The sequence below is a fragment of the Dendronephthya gigantea genome, unplaced genomic scaffold (genome assembly GCF_004324835.1).
Source record: "Dendronephthya gigantea isolate DGI-Jeju-01 unplaced genomic scaffold, DenGig_1.0 000072F, whole genome shotgun sequence".
Classification (NCBI taxonomy): domain Eukaryota; kingdom Metazoa; phylum Cnidaria; class Anthozoa; order Malacalcyonacea; family Nephtheidae; genus Dendronephthya; species Dendronephthya gigantea.
This window is the reverse complement of record NW_021163082.1, coordinates 238517-255496: the sequence shown is the minus strand read 5'-3', so window position 1 is coordinate 255496 and position 16980 is coordinate 238517. Positions and strand designations below refer to the sequence as shown.

Sequence of the window (16980 nt, the reverse complement as noted above, 5' to 3'; positions counted from 1 at the left end):
ATTTTCAAGATTATTCTTTATACTAAATTTAATTTTCCTTGGTCTGACGATACATAATTTTCAGGACAAATATCGGGCAATATGCAGCTTTGTCCTAAGTAAATATTTCTAATTTTAAGAGGTGATTAACTAAAATATTCTTTTTCCTTAGATGAAGATGAATGTTCTGATTCAACATACCACTGCCCTTTGCAGACATATTGCACGAATACCAATGGCTCTTATCTATGCTGTGAAACACAAAATTCTGGAAATGGTTCTCTTTGCAGAGGTGAGCGTAAACGATTCATTTCTTGCGCAGACTTTAGGATATCTTTAGCCTAAACCAACCATGCATTCAAAGCTAAACTACAATTGAATTTAGTCAAAGAAGTGCAGCTTTTGACCTCCCGGCCCCTTTACTGTCACTTGGTCAAACGAAAATAGGGATGATGGAAAGGACTATACTAACTCCGCATATAAAAGCAGTTAATATCACCGAATATCAGCTCTGTTTGCAGATGTAAATGATGAAAAAATGTGGGCCAACTGCAGATTTATCATCATGCAGAAATGAATACCAAAATGGCTTCGCAGTCACTTTTTTTCTCTACTAGAACTATGACTAGAAACAAAGAAATGCGCTATTTTCTAAAATTTTGCGGAATTCAAGAATGCGCAATATAATTTAATTATTTAAAGTGCGGCAATTCAAGATATTAATTTTGAACAAATATGCAAATGATCTACGGCAGTCTGCATTTACCATGTCCGCGATCTCTGGCTATGCTATGGAAAAACGAGTGATTAATGACTTATTGGAGTTTGAAACGTCGTTTACCCTGTGTTTACAACGTTTTATATCTTGTCTCCATGTTTTCAACGTCTTACACCTCATTAAATTTATAGAGTTGATAATATACAACAACTCTTTACCACATCATTCATTTTTTCTCGTCGTCCTCCTAACGTCGTGTGCTTAAAGGGCTGCTTTCTGCTTTTATACGCATGCGCTCACACGTGAAATCTAAATGCTTATGTAATTTAGAAAAAAGTGACTAAATCGAAAACACTTAGTATAGATTTCCGCATATTTAGCATGTATTTGTTAACCAGGATGTTAAAATAAATTGAGTTATTAATAAAAAGATACACGCAATTAAAACTTTCCCTGTGTGGTGCGTATGAAAACGCGTACATGTCAGTGATAAGCAGTCTGATTTTCACTGCCATCTGAATTGCGGATGAACGTCAACAGGCGGGCTGGCACCGTCTGAGAAACGGTTGTTTCAGATGGGCTGGAAAATCATTGGCATTAAAAAAATGGTTTGTTGTATTTTCCACCTGTTTTTCCCATAATTTTAGATGCGACTCTCAGGTTGCGAGGACCATCCAGGTTGAATGGCGCTGGTCGTGTGGAAATATTCCATTCAGGAAAATGGGGAACAATTTGTCATGATGCATGGGACATAAATGATGCTCGCGTTGCATGTCGTCAACTTGGTTATCGGAATGCTCGTAGAGCTCTTCGTGGATGGCAAGTTCCTGATGGTTCAGGAAAGATTTGGTTGTACAACGTTCGCTGTACTGGAAATGAAAAAAATCTAGAAAGTTGTCCTGCCCGTTATTTGGTATGGAGAAATTATTATTACTGCAGTCATAGGCATGATGCTGGAGTGGAATGTACCTCCCAAGGTAATCCTACAGAGCATCATTTAATTTACTAGTGTAAACTCCACTTAAACTTTGACTTAACACTAGGCCTAATACGTCTGGAATGCATAGAATTTTATGCGCAATCAGCCCAAACCACTTCATTTGGTTCAATTGGACGAATTATAGTGTACGAATTATGATTCCATGCTATATAGACTAATTTAAATCAAATCGCCTCTCAAAAACTTTAATTACTTACTAGAATTAAGTTGGCAAAATATTTAGCAAAATGTTTTAAAAGCATTTATGAAGGAAAGATGTTATATAGCAACATTCACAGCTAAACAATCAAGTTACATTGCTTTTAATCTTAGCTGTCCTCTAATTTAAATTGTCCCATTAAAATACTCCATTTTGCGGACCTGAAAATTATGATTAATTATTTATCATGGAATCCCGGTATTTCCTTGTGAATATCACATTCTGCAATATTTTTGGCCAGCGACCACTTCGTCTTCATTTCAATTTCTGCAGGCCTTCACAACAGCGGCCACTACGTATTCACCGCTATAGAGAGGTGAATATTAACTTTGAAAGCCGCGAAAAAATTCTAGCAAATTCTATTCGATTCTAGCAAAGAAGAATGATAGAATAATATCAGTTATGGTCGACCGCTCAGAATATTTGGAAGGTATTCACTCAGGAAACTATTCACTTTTGGAAAAATATCTCCCAGTCCCCCAAACTCCGAAATATGTACTTATATAAGTAAATGAGAACAATTCTTCAAATGAAACGTACAGTATTATGCCAGCTTGTTTTATTTCTCTTTAATGTTTTATTGATATATTTATATCCATAGATGTCGACTATTGTGCCTTGCAGCTGGACAACTGTCCATATAATTCCCAATGTATTAACACTGATGGGGGATACTCATGCAGATGTATTCAACGCGGTTATATCTATAACGAAAACAGCATTTCGTGCATAGGTTAGTAATTCTGATCCCGCAAACATTACTATTCAGCAAAATAATCCTACCGACCGAACGGATCGAACATTATCGTGTCTTTTGTGCTTAAGACAATTATTGTAATCTTTCAAAGCATTAGATATGCCAGTTTTACCAAAACTTAGCTCATTAACGTTTAGCAAAAAGGGCCATTATAATGTCAGTTTTCCAGCCGTAAAGATAAAAAGGTGGACCTTATTGCTTAGCTACAAACAAACCTGCTTTGTACCGCGATCTAACCTATCCTACATCACATGCAGTGCTACAACACCAACAACGAGTTTTATCCTTATTACAACATTTTACCCTTTTTCTCTAACTTGTTTGTTTTAAAGATTGCTTTTTCAATGAATTTTATAATATACATCCTTAGATATCAACGAATGCTGGTCGCCTGACATATGTCAACCAAACGCTTATTGCATTAATTACCAAGGATCTTACCGATGCGCATGCAATGACGGGTATGCTGGAAATGGAACTGTTTGCCAAGGTTTGTAATTACCTCGGCTTCACAGAGCAATAATATAAAATTATACACATAAACAATAATAAGAGGGACGCACAGAAAATTTTTTGGCCCTGGGCAAATGTTTCTTTTAAAACGCCAATCCACAGCAAATCAGAAAAATAGTATTTTGAGTGAACACATTTTTACAGTTTGGTTTTTGAATTCATACTGCTTGAAAAAATGTTTGAGGCTTAAAGCATGGCAGATAGTGGTGTAGCCAGCTTGATGATTTTGTCCGCTATGTAAACTTTGAGCAAGTAAGTATAATTATTCATGTCCTTAAAATTGTTTGTTTTCAAAGCCAACTGATGAACACCAAAATATTAGCATAGCGGAACAAATCGTCAGCCTGGCTACGCTACTGATAGCAGATGCGGGATAAAATTTAAGTTACGTTGAAAGGGGGATAAGAAATAGGAGATAAGATTTAAGTTACATTCAAAAGTGACAATGTTAATTATAATAAAACTGCATCACTTCAACTATGAAAGTCCGAAACCTCTCTCCAAACCTGGAACCAGGGTTAAGTTGACCATTCCCCCCCTCCCGCGTAGGCGGCTATGTGTAATAATGATTTCAAATTTTTAAAAGCAGATTGTGGAAAGTAAAAGTACTAATTCTGTAATTGAACTTTCGTACTCTCTCGAATCGGTGTATGTATCGATTTTAGTGTTCTCATCTACAGGTTGAAAGAAGAAGTTTAAACAGGTGTTACTGAAACGTTCAAATCTCTTTAAGTGATTTTGTCTGATTGCCGGAGTTCCCCGTTACCCGAATGAGTGAGTCTACTAGACGCGACACTTGAAACCTCAAAGAAAACAAGTCGAACACGAGACTATTATAAAAATGAATATACAGCTCTAGGCTTAGCTCAACATAGGTGAATATCCAGTATGAACATAAATTCAAACTTCTTTATCTGGTATTTATAGACATCGATGAATGTTCTCAGTCTACTGCCAGGTGTCCTTCAGTCGACGAATATTGCTCCAACATCCCAGGATCATTTCTATGCTGTATTGGCGAACCTGGTCGAAACGAATCGACTTGCAAAGGTAAATAAAACCTTTCAATACATCGTGTTAAAATGTGATGCATGAACATTTCCATAACGACCGAAGCTATAGCCCAGTAATTAGGGCAGTGGTTTAATATTCATATCATATTCTGTTTTGCCCGACGTAAATTTATATATAGGTAGAAAGGAAATAAGTACGAAATAAAGAATAAGATGCTTCATAAACAAGACAAGAGAGTCTGGGGAGAATCTGACAAAATAACAACATTTTCAAGCATGCATCTATGAAGCATTATTTATAAACGTAAAAGCTTTGAAACCTCTAAAGACCGTGTTACACGTGCAATTTTTCTCGCAACTTGCAATGCAATCTTACTTACGTACAGAGTATTCAAAATGTAGTATAAGTGTAAGACACGTACATGGAGTTTGTAATAAACATTAAAATTTCGTAGTGGCCAAATTTACATCTCTCAAAAGCGGAATTTGCATTGCAAGTTGCAAGAAAAATTGCACCGTGTAACAGGGCCTTTAGAAAGGTCACATTTTGCATCGCATTATGCATGATTGACTTGCTTAAATGTTGCCACTTATCATAATTTATTACGTCAAGGTTTCTTGCGTAATTTGAAGTTTTACTTCCATGCTATAGAGCATGCATGACACATATAGAAGACGGGTTAGACATCTTGACGAATTATTAAACGTCTTGTGGCTAAGTGTGACTACTGCCGACTAGTATAAATACGAGATGAACATAAACACGTGCAAAAAAATCATTTGCTCTATTTTCCGAGAAATGTTTGGACCCACATAATCGTCTGGATGGCCCCGCCTTTGTGCACAAAATGCGTTCATTTTATGATCAATAGTCGGCCATTATAACAAATGCGGCAAACAGAGTTGGATCTTGTGTGGTTTCGGTGAGCGAGGGAGGCTACCTGCTGAGGAGTTAACCAAACACCAGCTGTTTATTCTAAAAATTATTTATAAACATTCATCTAAGTTGATGATAAGGTGCGACATTAGCTGTTCGAGCCCCGGAGGGAGCCTAGGGGGACTCTAAACTTATGAAAACATGTACAGAAAAATATCCTAAATCGGGTACAAATTTCTTATGTATATCATAAGCTATTTTACTGAAATTTACTACAATGAAAACTTTATGTATTGTGAACAAGGAAATATTTCGAAAATTTAAAAATAGCGACAAGGAAATACTTTTGGGAATTTTGTGCTGTCTTGTGATTTCGATGTAATGTTGGGCCTTACTGATATTTAAAACATTCCTCAAATCACTTGAACTTCTTTACAGAACCCTCTATAAAGTTAAAAGGTTCAATAATTTCAAAAAATACTGGCCGTGTTGAAGTATTCCATGATGGACAATGGGGAAGAATCTGTGGTGAAAATTGGGATATAAGAGAAGCCCAAGTGGCATGTCGTCAACTTGGTTTCCCTGGTGCTATTCGAGCATTGTCCCCTCGTGAAGTACCCCGTGACTACGGAAAAATATGGTTAGACAAGCTTGATTGTACTGGTCGTGAGACTCATTTATCTAGTTGTTTTGGTATTGACTGGAGAGATCATAACTGCCACTATTATAGAGTTGCTGGAGTAGAATGTGCCTTAAGAGGTTAGATTAACAATCAGGGCCGGTTGTATCAAGCCCGTTCAGCTTAATCGTGGTTAAGTTCAAGATAAAGAGCAAGTCTATGGTTTTATTCAAGAAGCAAACTGAATGTTTCTAACCTTAATACAAATACACTGTTTACAACTACATATTCAGTGCATAGTATTCAAGTTGATTCATTGAAGAAAGATGTAAGCGTGTTATCTAAATTTACTTATCCACCGTTTAAGCTAAACGGGCTTGATACAACCGGCCTCTGTACTTGTTATATAACTTATAGCTAATGCCACTTACTGTCACCATATTTACAGTGCTCGTAACTATACATTGTTTTTGGTCTGGTCGCTGGTCTTTTAATTTAATATCGCACATATAAGTAGTAATTCTTCCCACACATCTCAATATTTGAAATATTTGACCTCGGCTACTCGTTTAAAACAAGTCATTTTGTTTTCTGCGATTAGTAGTGACGAATTTCAGTCTTTCATACAATCTGATTGGCTGTAGCACCGTGCGCTGGGTATATCATAGTTTCGAATCTCGTATTCAAGGCTCGTGTTCGACTTTGTCTCAATTACCATTTACCGATTTTAATTTCTAACTTTTCCACGACCTCAATCAGCGGTGTTACCTGGTGTTTAATGAGATAGTTCAGTTTTGATTTGGCGGTTGACTAGTACTCGAGGAAGGATCTCAGTGAATAGTGATCGCGGAATTCATTCAAGGGTTAAGCCCTGGTGAAGGGAAAATGAGAGTTGATGAGAGTTGAGAAGCGAGAGTTCGCACGAGAGTTTTCCAAACATTTTGCACTATTGTTCTGTCACTAGTCAGAGTCTAGTCTGCTACGAAATGCAAACCGCTGGCGCTTTTGCAACTCTCATCAACTCTCATGACCGATCAAACGCGCCCAAACTCTCATCAACTCTCATCAACTTTCATCAAAATTTGAACCAGTTCAAAGTCGATGAGAGTTGATGAGAGTGCACGAGAGTGTATGAGAGTTCGCGGTCAAACGCAAGCGAGACTTGCAACTCTCATCAACTCACATCAACTATCATTCTCGTTTGACCAGGGCTTTATAAAATGCTCAATTAAAACCATTTTATATTTCTTATGTCCGTTTCAATATTACATTGCTTTCAATATAATTTTATTGCTTTTGTTATCTGATATATGTCTTACAGCCCATTGCTTTTTTATTTCATTGATTATTATTATTTATATTCCTTTCAACATTTTATATTTTTTATTAATATATTGCTTCCTTATTTGGCTTTCAAAATTTTACATCACATTCAACATTGTTTTTAGGTGTTGATTATTGTTCCAGCGGATTACACAGCTGTCATAGAAATGCTGAGTGTATTACAACTGTTGGTGGTGGCTTCTTATGCAAATGTAATCAAGGTTATACTGGAACTGGCTTTTCTTGCAATGGTTTGTAATGCATGTATACTTCCACCGAATAATCGTTCATGCATGATTGCAAAAAAAGTATAAAACGCGTAAAATCTAACTGAAAAATACTTCAAAGACTGAGCCTTAAAGAAATCAAAATTTTATATATTGGAATGTAGAAAAGGTTTAAATTGTAAATATACAGGAAACTGAAGCTATATATTACTCAGTTATGGCCGTCTTGTCTCGATGATAAGATATTTCAGACGAAGATGTGCAAACATTAGCGACTGTTTTGATGTCACGTTCACGTCGTAGATTTCGTGGTCTTAAGCTCACTACCCTGCAAATGCAAACATGCTTAAATGAGATAATTTATGTTCAATCATAACATGTAGAATGTTTAAGAGTATAAGAAGAAATCGCTTCTAAATGTTGTGCGCAAAGCAAAGCTAGTCTAAACTTTTCGTTATATTAAGTGGCAGATTTATTAATTTCAACCTAGATATCAATGAATGCTCATCACCTCACATCTGTCATTCAAACGCTTCATGCACTAACACTCCTGGAACTTACCGATGCACATGTAAAAGTGGATTCATTGGAAATGGAACTGTTTGTGAAGGTATTTTTTCACCTCGACTTTTCAGAAAAATAATCATTTTCAAGCTAGACTATATACAGTAATCTGTGTGTAGTTACCGCGACGTTTTAAAAAATGTAAAGACTAAACACGATGAAGAGGAAAATTTTATAATCATTTAATATTCTAATAATAATTTTCCAAATGCTTCTTAGATTATGACGAGTGTTCCCATTCCGCGCACTACTGTCCTTCAATTGAAACTTGCAGAAACATTGTTGGCTCGCATGAATGTTGCTTTAGACAATCTGATGGAAGTAATGTTACTTGCCAAGGTAAATAAATAAAAGGCATAGAATCATACCCTTCGAAGAAGCAAATGTGCTCCATAGTGATAAAATTTATAACCTTCTACACTTAAGAAGCAAATTGAATTTAGAGAAAAGTGAATTTTGACTTTTTCAGCATTACTCGCGTTTAACATAAGAAAAAAGATTTGTGCAAATTTATATTAATTTTGCATATTATACTGGCTGAGAAAGTGCGGACGCCGCAGGTGGCAGCAGGGTCAACTCCTTTTTACCAGCAGTGGATTTCATTTTAACCATTGCATTCAGTGTATACCTTAATTCCAATGAGCATCAAGAATAACACTATCGTCTGGTGAAAATTTAACACAATCGTCTGGTGAAAATTTATCAAAATTCAACAGACAATGTTTTACAAGTGTGTAAATTGCGCAGAAATGCCTTTTCACCCATCTGCCCCTCTTTAACTTTGCATAGTTCCGGGGTGTCCGTGAGAGAAAAAACCCGGTATGATCTGTGTAGGACTTCTCGGACAGTCAAATCCCTGAAGATCTACCGAGTTCTGAGATATATTTTTGTGTTCTTTTGTGTGAAAATTAATTGTCAATCTTAATTTTTCAGAGATGACTGTCAGATTACAAGGGCCGTCAAGTTTCAATGGTACTGGTCGTGTGGAAGTGCGCCATAACGGGCAATGGGGGACAATTTGTGATCATAATTGGGACATAAATGATGCTCGAGTGGTCTGTCGTCAACTTGGTTATCCGAGTGCGCTCAGAGCTCTTCGAGGAGGGCAAGTTCTTTCTGGTTCAGGACAGATTTGGTTGAACGAGCTTGCTTGCACGGGAAAAGAGAAAAATGTAGAAAATTGTCCTCGCCGCTCTCGAGGATGGGGATTTAGTCTCTGCAGACATTCTGAAGATGCTGGAGTGGAATGTTCTTCTGAAGGTAAAAAATAATTTAACATCTAGGGTAAAATTAATGTAAAAATCATTAAAAGTAAAAGTATCATGGCAGAATTTCTTGCTTTTATGTAGGGTAAAAGAGTTTATCTTGACAGATATGTTTGCAAGATAACTGATCTAATATTACAGATACTGTAAATATTTTTAAAATCCATTTCAATGTCGGTGGATCGTGATCAAAAGATTCGTGTTATTGAATCACGTTCAGGTAGAACCATATATAACGCATTCCCATTGGCGTTGGTTTCAATGACCTATCTTCTACAACAGGGTTACGCTACATGGGGGAACAAAATTATTAGTTATAACAAGTTATTCTGAATGAAAAATGAGTTTTAAGAATGTCAACTTCCCATAGTTGGAACACTACACAACCCAATGATTGAAAAAGATTTTTTTTAAATAGGTAACAAATCAAATTTGAATCTGTAATGATGAAATTGTTTTTATTTAGCTTTAAAAATGTTTGCCTAGTTGCTGGAAGAAATAAAAATTGACAAAATAATAATAGTTTATTACAAAATCTATCGCTAATACTCGTTTATCGCACAAAGACAAAAGTGTTTATGCTCTGTCCTCGAATTTTGCCATGTTCGCTTTTTTATTTTTTGAGATATCGTTTTGAAAAGGGGAATAATATTTTTTAGTCGCTAAGAGAAACTATAATACAGGTTTTGCATATCTTCATGAATTATAGAGAACAATACAATAGAACAATGAAACAATAGAATAAACCAATCGAACACTTTTGTTTGCTAGGGTAAAACCCTAATTATTAACCTTTTGTTAAATTATATAGCTTTCTTTATATATTTTGAAGAGAAAAGATACCTAGGATCGATTAGGAAAAGTTTTAGATTATACCCTTTATATTTTTCAAAACAGTATAAATTATAAATCTGTTGTAGTGTACCCCTAACTAGTTACGTCGCTGTAGAGCAATTGAATCCTCTTTTTTCCCTCTTCTTTTAACAAATTGGAACTATTGAAAAAAATCGCGATTGTCTGGCGATTGTCTGCGCTATTTATAATTTTAATTTTGTCGTCCATATAGATGTTGATTATTGTACATTGGGGCTGCACAACTGTAACAGTCGTGCTCGATGCATTAACGAAACTGGTGGTTTTTCATGCAAATGTAATCCAGGCTATACCGGCAACGGTGTTTTTTGCAATGGTTAGTAACTAAGTGACAAAAATAAATGTCCACCACTAGTAGCATTATATTTTTAATATTTTTAATTACAAGCCTGCATGTTTATAAAAAAAAAGAATTTTTCTCCAATATAATGCACCACTTGCGCTTTAGATTAATTTTTGATGGAAGTAACTAGAGGAAAATGAATCACCACAGCTACAAAGACCTTACTTAGATTAGTGCAAATGCAAATTTTGTCTGGGAAATTTTGTAAAATAAGGAAAATATAGCCACACGAATTGGCAAATTTTGTATACTTTTGTATTACGTGCAGAAATGTGTAACTAAATTAATTATAAACTTCTGACTGTAATACAATGGTATACAAAATTCGTCAACTTCGCATTGCTATATTTTCCGTAATTTAAAACAACTCCCAGCCAAACACAGCCAGTCTTACAAATATTAGTAAGCTCTTTCAGAAAATTTTGTAAATTTCGAAAACGTCCTGTATTCAAATGACTAAAATTACCCGACAATAACCAGATAAGCAAAGGTGCAGATAGGTATAGGCATTTCTAATGACAGATACTAGAAATGATTTCTGTAGTGGTTACTTGCATCATTAATTTTCTTTAATGTTTTCTTCAGTGACAGAACACAGTTTTTGGATGATTTAATCATGGAATATTTATGTTTTGACGTTCTAGGTTTCTTTAAATATTTTTCATCATTGTCGGACTTATATTCATCTTAGATATTAATGAATGTTCATTTCCAAACGCCTGCCATTCCAACGCTTTTTGCACCAACACTCCTGGATTCTACCGATGCTATTGCAAAAGTGGATTCATTAAAAATGGAAGTGTTTGCCAAGGTACTTGTATACTTTGTTATCAAATAATAGAATCAAGCATTTTGTGTTTTGCAAACAAATCTAATTTATTTTATTACTTGTTCATATAAAGGTAAATCTACTTTCTCTTTAGATATTGATGAATGTTCTGATACAATTTATAACTGTCCTAAAAACGCAAACTGTACCAATACAGTTGGAACTTATCTTTGTTGCGAAGACTTGATTTGTAGAGGTAGTTGAAACAATTTATATATACGAATGGTTTGATATGGCGTTGAGAATATTTTTCTTTAAATTATGGCCAGTAGGTAAAAACTTTGCATGGAAAATAATAACGATCGATGTTGATCTAGGATGGGTTTTGAAAAAAAAACCATGTCTGCAGACACCTACAAAAGAATTCTAAACTCTCGCTAATTTCAGGTTTTGTAAAAGTTTTCGTGTTTTTTAAAAACACGAAAATTTGTAGTAAAATTATCCATACTATGTCTTCTTTTTGCTATACGTGTTTATCGCGTATAAGTGTATAGATTAAGATTTTTAAGAGCATTTTATATTTGTAACATTCTATTAGTGAGAGTTCGAAACCTTTGTAATATATCAAAGTGACAAGATGGTCTTGTGCGAACGCATCATGGAAATAGGCTAGAAATATCGTTAAGCCAGATAAATAGAGCCTGAAGTCCGTTTTCTGCTAGAATGGCTTCCTATTACATTTTTCTCTATACTATCGTTAATATAGTATGCGATTGTTTTTTTTTATCATGGCACAATTACAGTATACAATAACGCATTCGGCCTCTAATTTCTCCCAATTATTTCGTCCAAATTATTAGAGCCACACATCAGGTTACAAGGTCCGTTAAGTTCAAATGGTACTGGTCGTGTCGAAGTTTTCTATAATAAAAAATGGGGAACAATCTGTGATGATAATTGGGATATAAGAGATGCTCGAGTGGCCTGTCGTCAACTTGGTTATCGGAATGCTCTCAGAGCTCTGGGTAGTGGCCAAGTTCCACCTGGTTCAGGACAAATATGGCTAGATGAGGTTAGATGCACTGGAAATGAGCAAGAACTGTCCAGTTGTTCTTCTCGATGGTGGGGACGCCATGACTGCAGCCATTCTAAAGATGCTGGAGTAGCATGTTCCTCTGGAGGTACGTTTTTTAAAATGAAACTTCATCCGTATGTCACATTTAAAGTTTCGATAAACGTTGGGTCTCCTGAATACATCCAAGAATCTGGTGGGCAAAATTTACCCGGATTTTTTTTTCTTAGTTCTGTCTCTTTAGGATTTGAATTAAAGCATTTATCATCTGCATAGTTGACTAGGAACTTCTCCAATTTGAATCAGTAGAGCATCAATTGCCTGTATAGTCTATAAAAAAATCAGTTATTCGAATCCGTGTAGTTCCTTCACTACTATACTTTAACTGATTGACGTTGATTTAAGAAATTTCTATTTCTCATCATCTTTCTTTGTTTTTTGCACACGAAAATTTATGTCTATAGTCAACAATTCCTTATTTTATTTTTGCACAGAGTTTTGTATTTATTATTGTTCACAGCTGTTGATTATTGCTCCATGGCATTTCACAATTGTGGCAGGAATTCCCAATGTATCAACACCAATGGATGGTTTGCATGCAGCTGTAATCAAGGCTATACCAAAAATGGTGCTGCTTGCAACGGTGAGTAAAATAATATTATAGTTTAATACGATAGAAAAAAACTTCAATTTCAAATGCATACTAGCTGTCGCTTTTCCGAAAGTCGAAATCTCAATGACCTAAAGCCTGTTTTCCACTAGGCGGAATTTTGCTCGCGGAGCGGAATTTTTCTTTGTTTTTCTCACATTAGCTCTGCGTGAAAGCGCGCAGACAATTAAAAATTCCGCTCCGCGGGTAAAATTCCGCCTAGTGGAAAACAGGCTTTACGTAGATCCTAACGTAGATCCTAAGGTACATAACGCTGATTTTAGTTTTAACGTTCTTGATATTTACCTTGTGTCTTTTACGCAAAAATCGCTTCACGCTGAAGTGGAGGACTCGACGTTAGTGAATAAATAGAACAACTCATAAGGATTAACATTAGATAACGTAATAGAAATATTCTTTGAAATTTCGAAATAAACACAGCATGCATGATCGTTTTATGGATACTTTAAACTGTGCTTCAGAAATTTATCGCTGGATCCTCCTCAGCAGTGTTCTCCGGGACTGCCTTAAACAAATTAAGCAATAATGCATGCAGTATAACAACTTTTACTAAAAGCATTCCAAAAGCTAAATCACCCACACTGAAAATCTTTTCATAACGTTTCCATGGCGGTTGACTTTTTTTGGCGGTTGACTTGTTTTTATATCTTTTCATTGTTTAAGAAATAACTTTCTTATTGTTTCACTCAATAAGTGTGAGTGGGATTGAGCTTTTGAGCATTAGCAATGTTTTATTTGCAAATTTATTTCCAGATATCAATGAATGTCTATCATCTTACAACTGTTCATCGGAAGCCTTTTGCACCAATACCCCCGGATCCTATCGATGTACATGCAATAATGGATACACAGGAAACGGAACTGTCTGTGACGGTGAGCACTTATTTCGAATTCTAAAATAAACCTTGCATGTAAAATCATTGAATAATCTTTCAGTAGAAGTGATAGTTGGATAAACTGAAGACATTCTTCAATTCAGATGTCGATGAATGTTCTCTAAATATATACACCTGTCCTTATCCTTCAAACTGTAAAAACACTGTTGGATCTTATGAATGCTGTTTCAATGAAAATGGGATTTGTCTACCAGGTACACCATAGATTAACGTGAATTACAACTAAAATAATATTGCAAACTTCAAGTTTAATACTTTCTGTATGAACATTTTTTTTATTTCAGTTTAAGTGCTAAATGTAAATTAATTTTTTTCAAGATTAATATTTTTATTATAATGACCTGTATCAATCTTGTCCTGTCTATATTTCCAAATTTAATATTCTTTAAACAAACTTTGATTAAAAAAATAAACTGAATTATATCCTGGCGTCTTTTCTTTGCCATAAAACTTTAGGGAAAGGTATCAGGTTGAAAGGACCATTTAGTTCAAGTGGTGCTGGTCGTGTGGATGTATTCCATAATGGAGATTGGGGAAGAGTATGTAGTGACCGTTGGGATATAAATGATGCTCGTGTTGCATGTCGTCAACTTGGTTACATCGATGCTATTGCAGATATTCGCAGTAACGATGTTTTTAGTCGTAGAAAGATATGGTTGGGTGATGTTAATTGTGCTGGAAATGAGGACAGTGTATTCAGTTGTTCGCATCGGGGCTGGGGGAAACATGACTGCGGCTACAGGGGAGATGCTGGAGTTGCTTGTTTAGTAAAAGGTAAAATTAACACCGGACAATTGCGAATAAACAGGACATCTTGAGAGTCTAAATTAATATGAATCAAGCAAGAAAACGTCACATGCAGATACAGTTCCTACCTGTGTCTTGATTCATATTTTGACTCTCAAGATGTCCTGTTCCTTCGGAATTTGTTTTTTTACTTTACTATGGGTTTTGCTGTACATAATGGTATTGCATGGTCGAGCATAAAATATTTCGTGATATACTTTTTAATATTCAAAAAATATTTCACATAAGTCGAATCATAGATTATGATTACAGACTTCTTGAAAAACAAATTTGTTGAATAATAAATATATAAAGCTGTAAAAGTTTAAATAATTATAGTGACTTCCAGCAAATTGGTTAGATTAAATTACTGAACATTTTACGGTTCTGTGTTTTTTACAGGCTTTGATTACTGCTCATCGGGAATGGTTGATTGTCCCAAAAATGCTCATTGTAAAAACACTGATGCTGGGTTTACATGCTCATGTAACCCAGGCCTAGGCTTTGCCGGAAACAGGTGCCATGGTGAGTAATGTACCTGTAACATATCATCTTTGACATGTACCATTTTGAAACTAGTAAACAAAGCGATATCATTTCATGCCCAAATAAAATCTGAAGTTTGAAATCGTCCTAAACTTCACTAAGCAGTTCCATGGAAAAAAATATTTTTGTTAAAATTCCTATTTTTGTTCTTGTGCTCGTATGTGGACATAATTATGGACATTTCTTTTACTCTTATTTCTTACCCTTTCTTACCCTTACCCAAAAAAATTGTTAGCGATGGAGGGACATAAGTAGTTAATTGATTTTTTTACCATCAAAGAATGAAAATATTACGAAGAAAAGTGTAAACTAATAAAAATTCGATTCTGCCATCATGTTTCTGGCTCATTAATAATTATTAGCATTGTTGAAATCTACATGCATTATCAAAGAGAATGGACGACTTGCGCTTTCGACTAATTTTTTACCTCGGCGATAAAAAGGACATTTTCTGAAAGATCTTACTTAAATTAGTGTAAATGCAAAGTTTGGCTGCGAAATTTTGTAAAATACGGAAAATATAGCCATGCGAAGTTGTCGATTTTTGTATACTTTTGTATTACGTGCGGAAATGTGTAACTAAATTAGTTACACACTTCCGGTCGTAATACAAAAGTATACAAAATTTGCCAACTTCGCGTGGCTATATTTTCCCTATTTTACAACATTTCGCAGCCAAACTTTGCATTTGCACTAATTTAAGTAAGATCTTTCTAGCTGTGATGATTTATTTTCTTCTAGTTACTTCCATCAAAAATTAGTCTAAAGCGCAAGTCGCCATTATCATGCATGCGTCTTTTTCGCATTAAAACTAATCCAAATGTATCATCCTCTGCATGTGGACCTGTAAATCTATGTATACCTGTTAAGTCTGTTCATGCTGTGTAGTTTTTACCGTGAAATATTTTCAGTGAAATAAATGCGAACTTTTCAATGACTCCCCTCTTGCAGGCCTAAACTTAAGGTAACTTCTAACACTCCTGTCATTCAATAAAAAAGGGCTGGCGTCTTATTCGTAAATCAACACGTCATTAATTTCATTCGTAGATATCGATGAATGTCGATCCATTTCCTGTGGTTTCAACGGTCGATGTATTAATTCTATTGGATCTTTTCAATGCATATGCAATGCTGGATACACTGGGACTCTTTGCCAAGGTATGAACCCACAAGGATACTGAAATATTATATCTTCTCTTAACTCAGGTCGTGTATGGGTTGAGCTTACTTGCCATGCGTATATGATGAAATAGTAGCACAGAATCGCTAGTGTGGTGTAAATATATTGTTTTTATAGTTACTGCATAATTGCCATTTTTTGCCATGAATTATTTATTACATGTATATGAGTTACATAATTTCATATAACATGCACTTCCATTTAAAATTGAACATTTTCATCAAATTTTCAATTTTAAGCTTACAGGACACATTTAATGGCATTCCGTGGAGAATTGCCACTTAATATAAGTCCATTTTTAATGAAATTTTCACCAAATGCTCGTTGGCATTATGCATGAAGAGTATTGTCAAGTTCATGAAAAAAGATAATTATATGAAGTATTCGGGAAAATTTTAAGTTGCGGTACCTTATACGTCTGAATTTTTCTCGGATTGTCTGTATGTTTTGACCACTTTCTGTTTAACCATTTAGATGTTGATGAATGTGCCCTAAGAGGGCACACGTGTGGCAGTAATTCACAATGTAAAAAAACATTTGGAGGATATTTATGTTTATGTATTCAAGGTTATACAAGAGAAAATGGAAATTGTACTGGTAAGTTCCTAATCGCTAATTCTCTTCTACTTTTCGTAAGTCAAAACGTACCTCTACTTGTCAAATTAATAGCTTTCGTTATCGTGTTGTCGTTTTCGTCCAGGGAAAACCTTCTTCATGGTTGGGCAACAGCTTTAAATTTTGTTCTCAACTTGTTGTTATTCTACAAAGCCCAAATAGGAAAAAAAATGGAG

At 35.1% G+C, this 16980-nt stretch overlaps 1 protein-coding gene across 1 annotated transcript in view; it reads left to right on the top strand.

Annotated features, from left to right (window-relative positions):
- The window catches only part of LOC114531479 (scavenger receptor cysteine-rich type 1 protein M130-like), a 29004-nt gene extending 12080 nt beyond the window's left edge, over positions 1 to 16924 (top strand). The window contains exons 8-29 of the mRNA XM_028553084.1: positions 152 to 271; positions 1345 to 1674; positions 2498 to 2629; positions 3024 to 3143; positions 4094 to 4216; positions 5495 to 5815; positions 7124 to 7249; positions 7716 to 7835; positions 8009 to 8128; positions 8723 to 9049; positions 10121 to 10243; positions 10962 to 11081; positions 11194 to 11295; positions 11900 to 12220; positions 12632 to 12754; positions 13535 to 13654; positions 13761 to 13871; positions 14134 to 14451; positions 14866 to 14988; positions 16057 to 16167; positions 16664 to 16786; positions 16890 to 16924. Coding sequence (XP_028408885.1) covers positions 152 to 271; positions 1345 to 1674; positions 2498 to 2629; positions 3024 to 3143; positions 4094 to 4216; positions 5495 to 5815; positions 7124 to 7249; positions 7716 to 7835; positions 8009 to 8128; positions 8723 to 9049; positions 10121 to 10243; positions 10962 to 11081; positions 11194 to 11295; positions 11900 to 12220; positions 12632 to 12754; positions 13535 to 13654; positions 13761 to 13871; positions 14134 to 14451; positions 14866 to 14988; positions 16057 to 16167; positions 16664 to 16786; positions 16890 to 16924 — 3569 coding nt within the window. The remainder of the gene's footprint in view (positions 1 to 151; positions 272 to 1344; positions 1675 to 2497; positions 2630 to 3023; positions 3144 to 4093; positions 4217 to 5494; positions 5816 to 7123; positions 7250 to 7715; positions 7836 to 8008; positions 8129 to 8722; positions 9050 to 10120; positions 10244 to 10961; positions 11082 to 11193; positions 11296 to 11899; positions 12221 to 12631; positions 12755 to 13534; positions 13655 to 13760; positions 13872 to 14133; positions 14452 to 14865; positions 14989 to 16056; positions 16168 to 16663; positions 16787 to 16889) is intronic.
- Positions 16925 to 16980: the final 56 nt, after the last annotated feature.